We start from the raw sequence: 15,539 nt of genomic DNA, 5'->3' as shown, positions 1-15,539 counted from the left end.
ATTTCTCCTAATTGCTTGTCCATAGTATACCGGCAAGTTTTCTATTTCAATTTTAGTTAACCGACCCTGTCTGGACAACAATTTTCCATCTTCTAATTTTTCTCCTCTCGTATCAACAGCTAGTTTTCTCAGATTTGTTCCGAAAAATTTTTGAACATGGCTTACACATTCTATTTTGCTAATAATGGCATCTCCATATGACTTAGACTTTACAGAGGGTGGGTTGACGGTCGGTGACAGAAAAGTGGGCGTGGCACATAAACACACGTGGTAGGAAAATGCTCTTTAAATGCTCGAAAAAGAGTTTTTTCAGAAAAATCCTTTTCAGAGTACTTAATTGAAAACCTTAATCTATTGAAATAAGATGAAACCGAAATCGGTTTTGTCGACGTGACCCACGGTGTGGTCCCCTTAAAACTAGAAAGGACGCGTGTTCAGCACCTCAACTGGATAATTTCTCGCCCACATGCCACTGGTTTATGCCGGCATGCTCACTAGAGTGTCGACATACTGCCTTGGCCTGATCGATCACCAGACCTGTCTCCAGTGGAGCATGTATGGGACATTAAGAGACAACCCCAGCGTCATCCACGAACAGCAATAACCGTCGCTGTATTTACCGACCAAGTGCAACGAGAACGCCAATGCTCGTCCTGCTTGCTTGCATTCAACGTTGTGGTGGTCACAAAAGTTATTAATGTACCAGAATTTCAGATTTGCAATTGCTTATCTAGCACTTACGTTAACTGTGACCTTACAAAGTTGATCACTTGAACGTGTTATCTAGGGAAATGCATTCCCGAAATTTCATAACATTACATGAATTATTCTTTGGTGCTGCGATTCTATTCCGTCAGTGTAGCTTAATTGATTCTTGTATAAAGATATTGCTTGATCATTATAGAATAAAATATGATTAGATTATTACACATTAGTTTCCGACCTACAAAATCGACAATGACAAATGTTATACAAATAACATGGTAGTCATTTACATTCTGTAGCGTCCGATTATCTTGTGCTAATGTGCTAACAGAACTTTGTAAATATCGCCTACAGCGACGCTATTTCTCTTCGAAATCGTGCTAGTGTGCAAACAAAACGGATGAAAACATGTTTTTGTTGTGCTCTCTATGCGATACTAGAAACCAGCTCAGAGTCGAGAGGCCGCTGTCTGTTATCGATTGCCCATGCCCTGACGCGATGTCATCCCTTCTGGTACAGTGAGTACTACTTCGCTCAAAACACCAGGTCGGTGTTTTTCTTTGAAAGTGTTGTAATGTACTGTGCAACCGTACAGTATGAGGGATTTTTGAGAAGCATTTGAGGAAACTGCACCGTGACCGAGAAGTCAAGCGCGCCACTGGAAAAAAGGTTGATTCGGGTTAGATTCCTGCTGCTATCATATTTTTTTCATTTTCTTATATTCCTCACGATGTTAAACTATTAATTATAAAATTTAAAAATATTTAAAAGGTCCAATTGATAGACTTAAAATTAATACATACAATTTAGGTGTGATTACTATCCTTACAAATCACAAGGCCATAGATGGTGGGAAAAAAAGCGAGCATATGAGGAAATTTAGTGTGGAAGTGTTTTTCTTTGGATGATCTGTAAAAGACACCTTTACCAGTGGATCTTTGCAGGAGAAAGTGAGATTTACGGAGTTACGTAGATCTCCTCCAAACGTAAATCTAACAAGAGGAGGGTGTGGGACGATGCTTATGAGTAGAAGCAGATGGATGTCCCTTTCAGGTTCCTAGAACATTTCGCCTGCGTGTGCTACAGTAAAAGGTGAAATGCTCTCTAAAGATTTGCGCGTAAAGTATGAGGTATTTATGAGAAACAGTTCACGCATCAAGGCACTAGCCAGAGCTCAGGGGCAGCGACTGGTAACTCGTCGGCTCGGGTTCGATTCACGGAGCGACTTTATATTTTTAATTTTATTCCTTGTAGTGTTAAACGATTAATTATAAATGTAATTATATACAAACAGTTCAATTTATATACATAACATTAATATATTCAACTTAGTTACGATTACTACTCTTGTAAGTCAACGCTATAGGCAACGAAATTGTAGTACAATAGTAAAATTTTGCACCAACTGTCACTGCATAAATATTACGCTAGATCACCAACTGCAACGTTGACCTACATAACAACCAAGAGAGTGCAGCGTACTTGTTGCAGCTACATGCAAATTACATGTTATGTCCTACTGAAACGAAAGAAACATCCACAGCTGTCAGCGGCAGTACAAAAGATGGGTTAAGTTCTACATTACTGCGTCTGCTTGCCGCCTTGTGTGCCTTCTTAGCACACTCTCACGTCAGTTGCAATTGTAGCGGAGGGGCAGTGTTTGAAATTAACAAGTGATAGAAAAGAAAAATAGCCATGTATTAACGTCCAGTGTGATGATGCATTCACCTTTACCACACATAAATAAAACCACACTACTGGGTTTAACAAGCCTGTATTAATATGTGACTGATGGCAAATATTATGTAATTTGGTCTTCACTTGAATGTCTAAGTGTACCATAAGCACTATGTATGCGGCAACTTTCTACAGACAACAATTTAAGTGACGAAAGTAAATGAGTTGCAGATAGGCATAATAAAAAGACTGCTACACATTTGAGCTTTCGGCCTAAAGCCATTCTTCGAAGGAGAAAACACACTCATTCACACGAACATAGCTCTCACACACGTGAGTACTGTCTCTGGCCGCTGTGGCTGGCCTCAGAGACAATGTCATGTGTTGCGTGAGGCGCGCCCATGTGAATGTCTGTGTTTTCTCTTTCAGCAGAATGCCATTTGGCCAAAAGCTAAAATGCATAGCAGTCTAGCAGTCGTGTGTCGTCTCGTTGTACCTGTCTGCCACACAACGTGTCCTCTATGCAGTGAGTGGTAATCTAACCTTTTCATAATATTATTGTTGTTCCGTCTCCCATGCCAGACTTCACACTGTTATATATACACGTAGCCACAAAAATGACTATGTAAATGCATGTGTGCGTTTTTGTGTCTAAATGAGAGTGTTCGCGTGGGTGGGTGGGTGGGTGGATCAGTCACTGTTTTTGTGTGTCATGTAGCTACAATTACAGGTAGAGAAAGTATTTCTCCTATAAGTCGGTTGGCACATTTGACTTCAAATCTTCCTGGCACAAATGTGTTGGTAGTAATGAACTTAAAAGTAACTGGTGGTAATTAACTTACTAATGGGGTCGTTACTATGCAATAACGGCTGTATTAGACTTGACCACGGACTTAAAAGGAAATCGCTACCGTTCTGTTTAATAAGCCATCCAGAAACCTCTACAGTAACGTCACGAAACATAATGAGTGAAGAGTCACACTTTCCAATTTGTATATATATATATATATATATATATATATATATATATATATATATATATATATATATATATATATATATGTTTTCACACGACCACTGATTACGTGATACTGATATTAATGTCATATTACTTCGATGTGACACATTTTCAGTGCACTATTTTGTCCACTTGGATAGACTTCAGATAATTAGCTTCCACTAGCTGTCGAGCTAAACAGGTTCTCAAGGGATTTCGACATACAGCAACGGTCATGCTGAACAGTACTTATCGCAACGTGTCTAGAGAAATGGTTCAAATGGCGCTGAGCACTATAGGACTCAACTTCTGAGGTCATTAGTCCCCCCAGAACTTAGAACTAGTTTAACCTAAGGACATCACACACATCCATGCCCGAGGCAGGATTCGAACCTGCGACCGTAGCGGTCTCGCGTTTCCAGACTGCAGCGCCTAGAACCGCACGGCCACTTCGGCCGCCCGTGTCTAGAGATTAACACTTCGCAACTGTTGATCCATTCTAGCCCTTATTTGTTTCCCGGATACACTTGATTCCGTTCATCATACAAAACATGCTTCCTGCTAGGAAACAGCGTAAAAGTGTAATAACCCGACTACGTCAGATTTTTCGTTATCCTGTAATTCATTTTTACACCACGTAAGTTATTTCAATGTGTTTACTTAATTTACCAGAGGTTTAGCTGGAGAAATCGAGACAAGTGGTTTCTATGACACAGCTTTAATAGAAATGGTGCTGTTTATACCCACGTCAAGCTTTGTGGTTTTGTGGTAATGGTCATACCATTAAAGGTAATACTCTTCTTCAAAGTCGCTCTTTCTACGCCATAAAATTAATTTTTTGGTCCAATAATATGTTCGATAGTTCCCCATGACCTATTACGTGTAGATGATACTACAGCGATTACAGTACCTTTAATGCCGCCAGTATATTTGTTACTTTCGTCGCGGAGGCACCGAATAAACGAAAAAAAAAATAGTTACAATTTAGCTTCCTGTTGATAGAGAGGTCTTGAGAGATGGATTTCTACCTCAGTAACGCACGAACGAATGGAAATGGGCATTGGTCTGTTCAAAGGAAGCATTCTATAATTCACGAATAATTACACTACTGGCCATTAAAATTGCTACACCACGAAGATGACATGCTGCAGACGAAAAATTTAAACGACCGGAAAAAGATGCTGTGATATGCAAATGATTAGCTTTTCAGAGCATTCACACAAGATTGGCGCCGGTGGCGACACCTACAACGTGCTGACATGAGGAAAGTTTCCAACCGATTTCTCATACACAAGCAGCAGTTGACCGGCGTTGCCTGGTGAAACGTTGTTGTAATGCCTCGTGTAAGGAGGAGAAATGCGTGCCATCACGTTTCCGACTTTGTTAATGGTCGGATTGTAGCCTACCGCGATTGAGGTTTATCGTATCGCGACATTGCTGCTCGCTTGGTCGAGATCCAATGACTGTTAGCACAATATTGAATCGGTGGATTCAGGAGGGTAATACGGAACGCAGTGCTGGATCCCAACGGCCTCGTATCACTAGCAGTCGAGATGACAGGCATCTTATTCGCATGGCTGTAACGGATCGTGCAGCCACGTCTCGATCCCTGAGTCAATAGATGGGGACGTTTGCAAGACAACAAGCATCTGCACGAACAGTTCGACGACGTTTGCAGTAGCATGGACTATCAGCTCGGAGACCATGGCTGCGGTTACCCTTGCGCTGCATCACAGACAGGAGCGCCTGCGATGGTGTACTCAACGACGAACCTGGGTGCACGAATGGCAAAATGTCATTTTTTCGCATGAATCCAGGTTCTGTTTACAGCATCATGATGGTCGCATCCGTGTTTAGCGACATCGCGGTGAACGCACATTGGAAGTGTGTATTCGTCATCGCCATACTGGCGTATCACCTGGCGTGATGGTATGGGGTGCCATTGGTTACACGTCTCGGTCACATGTTGTTCGCATTGACGGCACTTTGAACAGTGGACGTTACATTTCAGATGTGTTACAACATCTACATCTACATCTATACTCCGCGAGCCACCTTACGGTGTGTGGCGGAGGGTACTTATTGTACCACTATCTGATCCCCCCTTCCCTGTTCCATTCACGAATTGTGCGTGGGAAGAACGACTGCTTGTAAGTCTCCGTATTTGCTCTAATTTCTCGGATCTTTTCGTTGTGATCATTACGCGAGATATATGTGGGCGGTAGTAATATGTTGCCCATCTCTTCCCGGAATGTGCTCTCTCGTAATTTCGATAATAAACCTCTCCGTATTGCGTAACGCCTTTCTTGAAGTGTCCGCCACTGGAGCTTGTTCAGCATCTCCGTAACGCTCTCGCGCTGACTAAATGTCCCCATGACGAATCGCGCTGCTTTTCGCTGGATCATGTCTATCTCTTCTATTAATCCAACCTGGTAAGGGTCCCATACTGATGAGCAATACTCAAGAATCGGACGAACAAGCGTTTTGTAAGCTACTTCTTTCGTCGATGAGTCACATTTTCTTAGAATTCTTCCTATGAATCTCAACCTGGCGCCTGCTTTTCCCACTATTTGTTTTATGTGATCATTCCACTTCAGATCGCTCCGGATAGTAACTCCTAAGTATTTTACGGTCGTTACCGCTTCCAATGATTTACCACCTATGGCATAATCGTACTGGAATGGATTTCTGCCCCTATGTATGCGCATTATATTACATTTATCTACGTTTAGGGAAAGCTGCCAGCTGTCGCACCATGCATTAATCCTCTGCAGCCGGCCGAAGTGGCCGTGCGGTTAAAGGCGCTACAGTTTGGAACCGCAAGACCGCTACGGTCGCAGGTTCGAATCCTGCCTCGGGCATGGATGTTTGTGATGTCCTTAGGTTAGTTAGGTTTAACTAGTTCTAAGTTCTTGGGGACTAATGACCTCAGCAGTTGAGTCCCATAGTGCTCAGAGCCATTTGAACCATTTGAACCAATCCTCTGCAGGTCCTCCTGGAGTACGTACGAGTCTTCTGATGTTGCTACTTTCTTGTAGACAACCGTGTCATCTGCAAATAGCCTCACGGAGCTACCGATGTTGTCAACTAAGTCATTTATGTATATTGTAAACAATAAAGGTCCTATCACGCTTCCCTGCGGTACTCCCGAAATTACCTCTACATCTGCAGATTTTGAACCGTTAAGAATGACATGTTGTGTTCTTTCTTCTAGGAAATCCTGAATCCAATCACAAACCTGGTCCGATATTCCGTAAGCTCGTATTTTTTTCACTAAACGTAAGTGCGGAACCGTATCAAATGCCTTCCTGAAGTCCAGGAATACGGCATCAATCTGCTCGCCAGTGTCTACGGCACTGTGAATTTCTTGGGCAAATAGGGCAAGCTGAGTTTCACATGATCTCTGTTTGCGGAATCCATGTTGGTTATGATGAAGGAGATTTGTATTATCTAAGAACGTCATAATACGAGAACACAAAACATATTCCATTATTCTACAACAGATTGACGTAAGCGAAATAGGCCTATAATTATTCGCATCTGATTTATGACCCTTCTTGAAAATGGGAACGACCTGCGCTTTCTTCCAGTCGCTAGGTACTTTACGTTCTTCCAGCGATCTACGATAAATTGCTGATAGAAAGGGGGCAAGTTCTTTAGCATAATCACTGTATAATCTTAAGGGTATCTCGTCTGGTCCGGATGCTTTTCCGCTACTAAGTGATAGCAGTTGTTTTTCAATTCCGATATCGTTTATTTCAATATTTTCCATTTTGGCGTCCGTGCGACGGCTGAAGTCAGGGACCGTGTTACGATTTTCCGCAGTGAAACAGTTTCGGAACACTGAATTCAGTATTTCTGCCTTTCTTCGGTCGTCCTCTGTTTCGGTGCCATCGTGGTCAACGAGTGACTGAATAGGGGATTTAGATCCGCTTACCGATTTTACATATGACCAAAACTTTTTAGGGTTCTTGTTTAGATTGTTTGCCAATGTTTTATGTTCGAATTCGTTGAATGCTTCTCTCATTGCTCTCTTTACGCTCTTTTTCGCTTCGTTCAGCTTTTCCTTATCAGCTATGATTCGACTACTCTTAAACCTATGATGAAGCTTTCTTTGTTTCCGTAGTACCTTTCGTACATGATTGTTATACCACGGTGGATCTTTCCCCTCGCTTTGGACCTTAGTCGGTACGAACTTATCTAAGGCGTACTGGACGATGTTTCTGAATTTTTTCCATTTTTGTTCCACATCCTCTTCCTCAGAAATGAACGTTTGATGGTGGTCACTCAGATATTCTGCGATTTGTGCCCTATCACTCTTGTTAAGCAAATATATTTTCCTTCCTTTCTTGGCATTTCTTATTACACTTGTAGTCATTGATGCAACCACTGACTTGTGATCACTGATACCCTCTTCTACATTCACGGAGTCGAAACGTTCCGGTCTATTTGTTGCTATGAGGTCTAAAACGTTAGCTTCACGAGTTGGTTCTCTAACTATCTGCTCGAAGTAATTCTCGGACAAGGCAGTCAGGATAATGTCACAAGAGTCTCTGTCCCTGGCTCCAGTTCTGATTGTGTGACTATCCCATTCTATACCTGGTAGATTGAAGTCTCCCCCTATTACAATAGTATGATCACGAAACTTCTTCACGACGTTCTGCAGGTTCTCTCTGAGGCGCTCAACTACTACGGTTGCTGATGCAGGTGGTCTATAGAAGCATCCGACTATCATATCTGACCCACCTTTGATACTTAACCCAGATTATTTCACATTCGCATTCGCTAATAACTTCACTGGATATTATTGAATTCTTTACTGCTATAAATACTCCTCCACCATTGGCGTTTATCCTATCCTTGCGGTATATATTCCATTCTGTGTCTAGGATTTCGTTACTGTTCACTTCCGGTTTTAACCAACTTTCCGTTCCTAATACTATATGCGCACTATTTCCTTCAATAAGAGATACTAATTCAGGAACCTTGCCCTGGATACTCCTGCAGTTTACCAATATTACGTTAACTTTTCCTGTTTTAGGTCTCTGAGGACGGACGTTCTTTATCAACGATGATAATGTCCTCTCTGGTAAGCCGTCAGGTATTTTATCGTTTCGCCCAAGGGGGGGTCCCTCTAACCTAAAAAACCCCCGTGTGCACGCCACACGTACTCTGCTACCCTAGTAGCTGCTTCCGGTGTGTAGTGCACGCCTGACCTGTCTAGGGGGGCCCTACAGTTCTCCACCCAATAACAGAGGTCGATGAATTTGCAACCATTATAGTCGCAGAGTCGTCTGAGCCTCTGGTTTAGACCTTCCACACGACTCCAAACCAGAGGACCGCGATCGACTCTGGGCACTATGCTGCAGATATTAAGCTCAGCTTGCACTCCGCGTGCGATGCTGGTTGTCTTCACCAAATCAGCCAGCCGCCGGAAGGAACCAAGGATGGCCTCAGAACCCAAGCGGCAGGCGTCATTCGTTCCGACATGGGCTACTATCTGCAGCCGGTCACACCCAGTGCGTTCAATAGCTGCCGGAAGGGCCTCCTCCACATTACGGACGAGACCCCCCGGCAAGCACACCGAGTGCACACTGGCATTCTTCCCCGACCTACCCGCTATTTTCCTGAGGGGCTCCATAACCCGCCTAACGTTGGAGCTCCCTATAACTAATAGGCCCGGCCTCTGTGACTGTCGGGACCTTGCCGGAGAATCGGCCACTGGCCCAACAGGCGAGGCATCCTGTGGTGGCTCGGAAACGATGTCATCACCACTAGGAAGCACCCCGTACCTGTTGGAAAGGGGTTAGGCAGCTGCCACGCGACCAGATCCCACCTTCGCCTTTCGGCCAGTCACGCGCGAGCCCACCACTGTCCGCCATTCACCCTGGAGTGATGGCTGACCAGTAAGATGCTCACTGCCGGAAGACGCAGCGACATCAGGGGTTCCATGTGATTCCAAGGCCACCGAAGTAGGCATAGGTCTCACCACAGTTGCCCCAACGCCACTACGAGCCGACGCCTGCGCCTCGAGCTCGATGAGCCTAACAGACAAAGCCTCCACCTGCCCCCGAAGAGTGGCCAATTCTCCTTGCGTCCGCTCACAACAACCACAGTCCCTACACATGACTATGTTTACCCTACTCTATACGGTGACAAATTCCCAAGATAATCTTCTGATGAGCTACTCTGATAATCAAGAAACACTCACTGAAATACGAGACGCGAAAACTACGCTAGGTTTTCCCAGAAAAACTATTTAAAAGCTAAGCGCAGCAAATAAGTACAAAAACGCTTTATACAAACAGTACTCGCTGCTGCTGGTGCTCTCGCTCTGGCTGTCACAAGACAACTGTTGATTCAAGTGACTAGTGGCTAACGGCCGCGAAACAAACAAAAGACGGTTTTAGGGCGCTTTCTGTTCTAAACGATCAAGAAAACACTAAGAAATCTAACACGAAAACTACGTAAAGTTTTATCAAGAACTGTTAGTTACTATGCAGAGCAGATAAACACAAATAGAATCCCTTCCTTAGTGGAAGGTCGTAAACAAAATGCAAAATAAACGCTTTATACAAACAGTACTCGCTGCTGCTGGTGCTCTCGCTCTGGCTGTCACAAGACAACCTGTGGCTCTACCCTTCATTCGATCCCTACGAAACCCTACATTTCAGCAGGATAATACACTGTAACTGGTGGACCTCTTTTGATGCTAGTCAGTTGTCAGGATGAGCATTACTGCAAAGGGCATTTGATTCTAAAGCATTATGACAGGGTGACAAAACACTAAATAAATTACTTTTTTGTGTGCATGGTGGGTTCTTCCTTGGTATGAGGGAGAATGAAACAGCATTTTTGCATAAGATAACTTTTATTGAAAGTTTTGTACAACGGTTTCCTTACTGCATTGTTCTGGCTGGGAGATCGGCAGCCTTCTGCTTGCGTGAGCGGCGGCGTCTGATTACGCCTGGCAGTGTGTATCTCGTGTCGCTGTTTCGCCCAGTTGACTGGAGACGCGCATCGTGAGGTGGCCCATTTAATTATTGAGAACGAAGTCGTGAATCGGATGGTGATACCTTGGATGTGGCGTCCCAGTGTTTCTCTCTCTATGCGGGCGCGTGTGACAGTGTTGTGCGTCGGCCAGCGGAGCGGCGCAGCGGGGCAAGGCCAGTGTCCCGGACTCGAACAACGGACTCCAGCTTGCCAGTCTTCGGCTGTCAGATCTTCATCACCAGCTCACAGGTGACTGCTGATGTGATGCCATCTCCTTCTCGTCCTCACGAGTCACCCGGGTATGTAAAAATCAGTCTTCAAATACCTTCTGTCTTCTGGCGGCGATGGCGCTGCTTGCCATTCCATTACTGTGGCGGACTTGGTGCTTCTGTATACGATGTAGTCTCTTCCTGCATGACTGTCTTCATCACTGACTGAACTGTACTGGAACTGAAAACTACTCTTTCGGGCCCACTGCGTCTCGCATATTTATTTACTTCAGTTCACTGGAGGTGAACGACTTGACGGTCATTGCCTCTACTGTCACGTTGAAAAGCTTCTCGAAGAATCTTCTTAACGTCCGTCATTGGCTCTTGGAATGTAGGCGAGGGCCTTTGATCACATGTGACAATTGAGAAACATGTGAGCCAGTCGGGCGATGCCCTGACGGCTGAATCGACAGCTTCCGCTTATGTGGGGAGGGCGATGGCTTCTCCTCAACGTGCTGACTTCATGCGGTCATTGCCTCTGCTGTTCTGCCCGCTGTTTGCCATTGTGTAGCTCCTCTAAACTAAACTGTCTACTTCACTTCACATTTATTTCACTAATTTATTTACCTATATTAAGTACCACTCAACAGCACGACCGCATGCTGCAGGTCCTGTACGGGCCTTTCTGGATACAAGAAATGTTCGACTGCTGCCCTGGCCAGCAAATTCTCCATATCTGTCACCAATTGAAAACGTCTGGTCAATGGTGGCCAAGCAACTGGCATGTTACAATACGCCAGTCACTACTCTTGATGAACTGTGGTATCATGTTGAAGCTGCATGGGCAACTGTACCTGTACACGCCAATCCAAGCTCTGTTTGACTCAATGCCCAGGCCTATCAAGGCAGTTATTACAGCCAGAGGTGGTTGTTCTGGGTACTGATTTCTCAGGATCTATGCACCCAAGTTGCGTGAAAATGTAATCACATGTCAGTTCTAGTATAATATATTTGTTCAATGAATACCCGCTTATCATCTGCATTTCTTTTTTGTGTAGCAATTTTAATGGCCAGTAGTGTATTAACAGAACAGCACTGTACTTGTCAGCAGGGTGCATCACTTTTACTGTCTCGTAATTGAAAAGTGGTCTCATTATATCAAATCTGGCCGAATCTTCTAAATAAAACAAGTTATAACAAGTTATTAGTTAAAATGTCTGCGATATATCACCACTTGAGCAATATACATGGGCCTACAAATATCATTTTAGGCAGTTACTGACTCAGAAATAAATACTTTATCAAGATTCTTTAAAAAAATGAAAATTACAGTTTACACGATTTTTATCAGTTTATAATGTTCACTCATACTTCACCATTACTCAGTGATCTGGATGTTCTGAAAAATGACTGTGTAGTAACCCACACTAAATTTTAGCGTACTGCAAGAAAGTCACAACTAGCAAATTACGTTAACCCTCGAGTGGGTGTCTCGTTTTTTATAATATGGCCAGAGCGCGGCGTAATTTGTACACATGTAAAGCATAGCCAACTTTGTGTTACCAAGGTAAACATGTCTAAGCAAAATCACAATTTAATCTTAGTTTAATGAAACAGCATTAAAATAAACTTACATTGTACTAACTAATTCACTGTTTAATTAAACAATGATAAAATAACCTTTCATTTTATCACTGTTGCCGCGTCAACTGTTATCCCACAGCAATGACCAACTAGAAGCATTAAATAGTGCAGTTTCATCAAATCCCTGCCAACTATTTATTCGATTATCTCGTAGACCGCTGTCATATTATGGGATTGTGCCGATAGCTCTGATTCTGTGTCATTTTCTTGCTCGGATCGTAAATTTTTTCTCACCCAGATCAGTGTTCAGTGTATATTACTGCCGCTCACTTGGACATCTGACAGTACAATTCAACACTGTGTTAGATGTAGCAGTAATGAAGGAATACGTAGGGGCTCGAAATAGTAAAACGACAGTGGAGCGATACAAGACGTTGTTGTTTGCGGATTGTGCAGTTAATACATACGCTCACCCTCTCGGTGGTCAAAAAGCACAAAATCCCCGGAAAGTCATTTGCAGTAGATCTGATCAGCTTATGAACAACTCATCTTTTCACCAAAAGCAAAATAAAACACTTTCGCAAAACTACTAGAGTACCAGATCATGTGTCGTACTAAAGCGCAATCACGATTCCTCGAAAAGAGTGCAAACTAGTCTCTCCTGCTTCCACAATGCAGAGTCGTTCTGATCATACCGTAGCCAATCTGCTTCAGAGCTTTTCACAGACAGCATAGTAACTTGCCTCCTACACCAACTGCGAAATTCATTTAACCAGATACCAAAATTTATATTTTCCAAAAGCAAATAAAATCAAAACAAGACTATCTTTCTTGTCTTGAGGACAGAAGGAAAATCTTTTTTCTAGAATACTAATCTGAATGCTTTGTAATGGCGTCATGTATGTGACTGCGTGCATGATTACACAGTGTCATTCACGCAGTCTTTTCTCGTTAATTATTAACAAATACTAAGATCAATATGTCAGATTAATATGTCACATACATGGTTCTATTCATCGCCTCACTCTCTCTGAAAGCATAATAGATGAAAACGATAATGTGAAACAAGTGAAAATATTAAGTAATGTTTGAGACTGAAAACATTTCATAATCTATAATTTTATGAATAAATTTCTGATTAACTAACTATTTAGCAGCAATGTGTTTAGGTTACGTTCTCCTCTAACGTACTGCCAAAAACATATTAACGTGTCTAGAGGACGTTTTGGAGGTTTGGCTTTACGTAATTCTGAATATCTCAAAAATAATTTCTAGTATAGAACTGAAACTCTAACAGTTCTTAGGTATTATTTTTCTGATGGTTTATATAAAATTTCGTGGTGATTGTTGTACGATGAATAACCTTTTTAATAAACAGGTTGGTGTGAGATACTTATGATCAAGTGTACACAGGCATGAACGGACCTGCTTCATGTAACCACAGGAACGCCAGATGGCAGCCACGGATTGCGCGGCCCCTCCCACCGGGCATGGGTGTGTGTGTTGTTCTTAGCATAAGTTAAAGTTAGTTTAAGTACTGTGTAGGTCTAGGGAACGATGACCTCAGCAGTTTGGTCCCTTAGAAATTCACACACATTTGAACATTTCTGATGGAAGTTTCGCTGCGTAGGGACGCGTTTGTTTGGGTTCAGAGCCACAAAGAGCAGCAAGAAGGAATCTTTCAGCTTCAGTCGGCAATGCATATAGCTACGGCACAAGCACCTGACCTAGGTATAGGGACAGATAATAATATGGTGATAATACAGTCCACATGTGCCAAAGATTGACAGCACTAGTCTAAATATTTCCTACTTCAGTTCATCTTTGAAAGACTGATGTCACTAATCACTGAGTATCCACTAGTGTTCGTAAGTGTATATCTTTAATCTTCTCCCATTCAAATTCTCATTCGGCAGATCTAGTTTACTTCCAGCGCAGTCTCAGTAGTACATTTCTGACTGCATCTGTGTTTCAGGCTGCTGGGTGATTGGCCCAACACATACACCTTCACCAAAGCAGTCGCCGAGGATGTAGTACGCTCTGGTGGTTCTGGATTACCCGTCTCGATCATCAGGCCTTCCATTGGTAAGTTCAACTGTTCTTTCTTCTTCAAATGCACGAATATCTCAAACAGTATATCAGAGATATTCCATGGCTACAGCCACAGTTCAGAAGTATCTCTCAGCACACACGTATGAGAACCATATTCCAACTAATATGGTAAAAGAAAAAATCGAATGTACCCCCATGAAATAGCTTTACTAATTAAATAAATTTAGACCTTTGTTCCGCCTACGAAAATTCTCCTCCGACCACACTCTGATAGCGGATGTTTCCGACTTCCCTATAGAGACTTCCCTATGGAGATTCCTCTCTAGTCTGGGCTTTATCCCGAGTACCCCAACCCAAGGTCGTTGTCTGTTTTCAAAAAAAAAAAAAAATGGTTCAAATGGCTCTGAGCACAATGGGACTTAACATCTATGGTCATCAGACCCCTAGAACTTAGAATTATTTAAACCTAACTAACCTAAGGACATCACACAACACCCAGTCATCACGAGGTAGAGAACATCCCTGACCCCGCCGGGAATCGAACCCGGGAATCCGGGCGCGGGAAGCGAGAACGCTACCGCACGACCACGAGCTGCGGACTGTCTGTTTTAATTCGTCACTAAACCAGACTTTGTCGTGCATGGTGTCGTGGTTCGTTCCTCCACTGTTCCCCACTTCCAATGATTACATTGAAGAGTTTAATGAAATAGCTGGAAGTTATTCTACAGTGAGACGGCATTTCCTCGAACATTCCCATATTTGTCACATTCCCAGTGGTTGGTAATCAGGATATAGTGAAGGTATCCAATTATTTCCAGATTTTAGCCTCATTCCCCTGCCTGTATACCTACGGGTATAATGGAGGCAAGTCCAGGTCTTGGGGGTGTTGCTAATTCCGCCTGTTATGGCTAAGTAGACCAGTCTCTACACCTTACTAAGCTTCTTAGCAGATACTTTCTGTTTTACTTTGTTTCACAATGTGAGGTCCTGCCCACTCGTCTCGTATAGGAGGTCTAAAAAATGCTGCGTTCTCGGAATGCTATACAACAATTCAGGCAAATCACATTATTGCTTTTTATTACAATAAAGAAGATTGACAGTACTTAACTTGGAATTTACAAGAATTTGTCTCAAGCGATAGGTGGCATGCAAACAAGTAATGAATGTTCTTCGCTATAGACAATTCCCATACAAGCAATGGATATGGATCACTATTAACTATTCTTTGAGTGCAGGTATACTACTGTGCTGGTCTGCTAGTCCCGGTCTAGTACTGTGCGGCCGAGGCTGGCAGGAGTGGCGTTTATATTCTCTTCTTGTAG

At 43.0% G+C, this 15,539-nt stretch overlaps 1 protein-coding gene across 2 annotated transcripts in view; it reads left to right on the top strand.

Moving 5' to 3' along the window:
- The window catches only part of LOC124711793 (fatty acyl-CoA reductase 1-like), a 229,908-nt gene that overhangs the window by 109,838 nt on the left and 104,531 nt on the right, over positions 1-15,539 (top strand). For both annotated transcript variants that reach the window (XM_047242013.1, XM_047242014.1), the window contains exon 5: positions 14,141-14,250. In XM_047242013.1, the coding sequence (XP_047097969.1) occupies positions 14,141-14,250 (110 nt within the window). The remainder of the gene's footprint in view (positions 1-14,140; positions 14,251-15,539) is intronic.

Source organism: Schistocerca piceifrons, chromosome 8 (assembly GCF_021461385.2).
Source record: "Schistocerca piceifrons isolate TAMUIC-IGC-003096 chromosome 8, iqSchPice1.1, whole genome shotgun sequence".
In the NCBI taxonomy this organism is placed as follows: domain Eukaryota; kingdom Metazoa; phylum Arthropoda; class Insecta; order Orthoptera; family Acrididae; genus Schistocerca; species Schistocerca piceifrons.
This window is presented reverse-complemented; position numbering and strand designations above follow the sequence as displayed.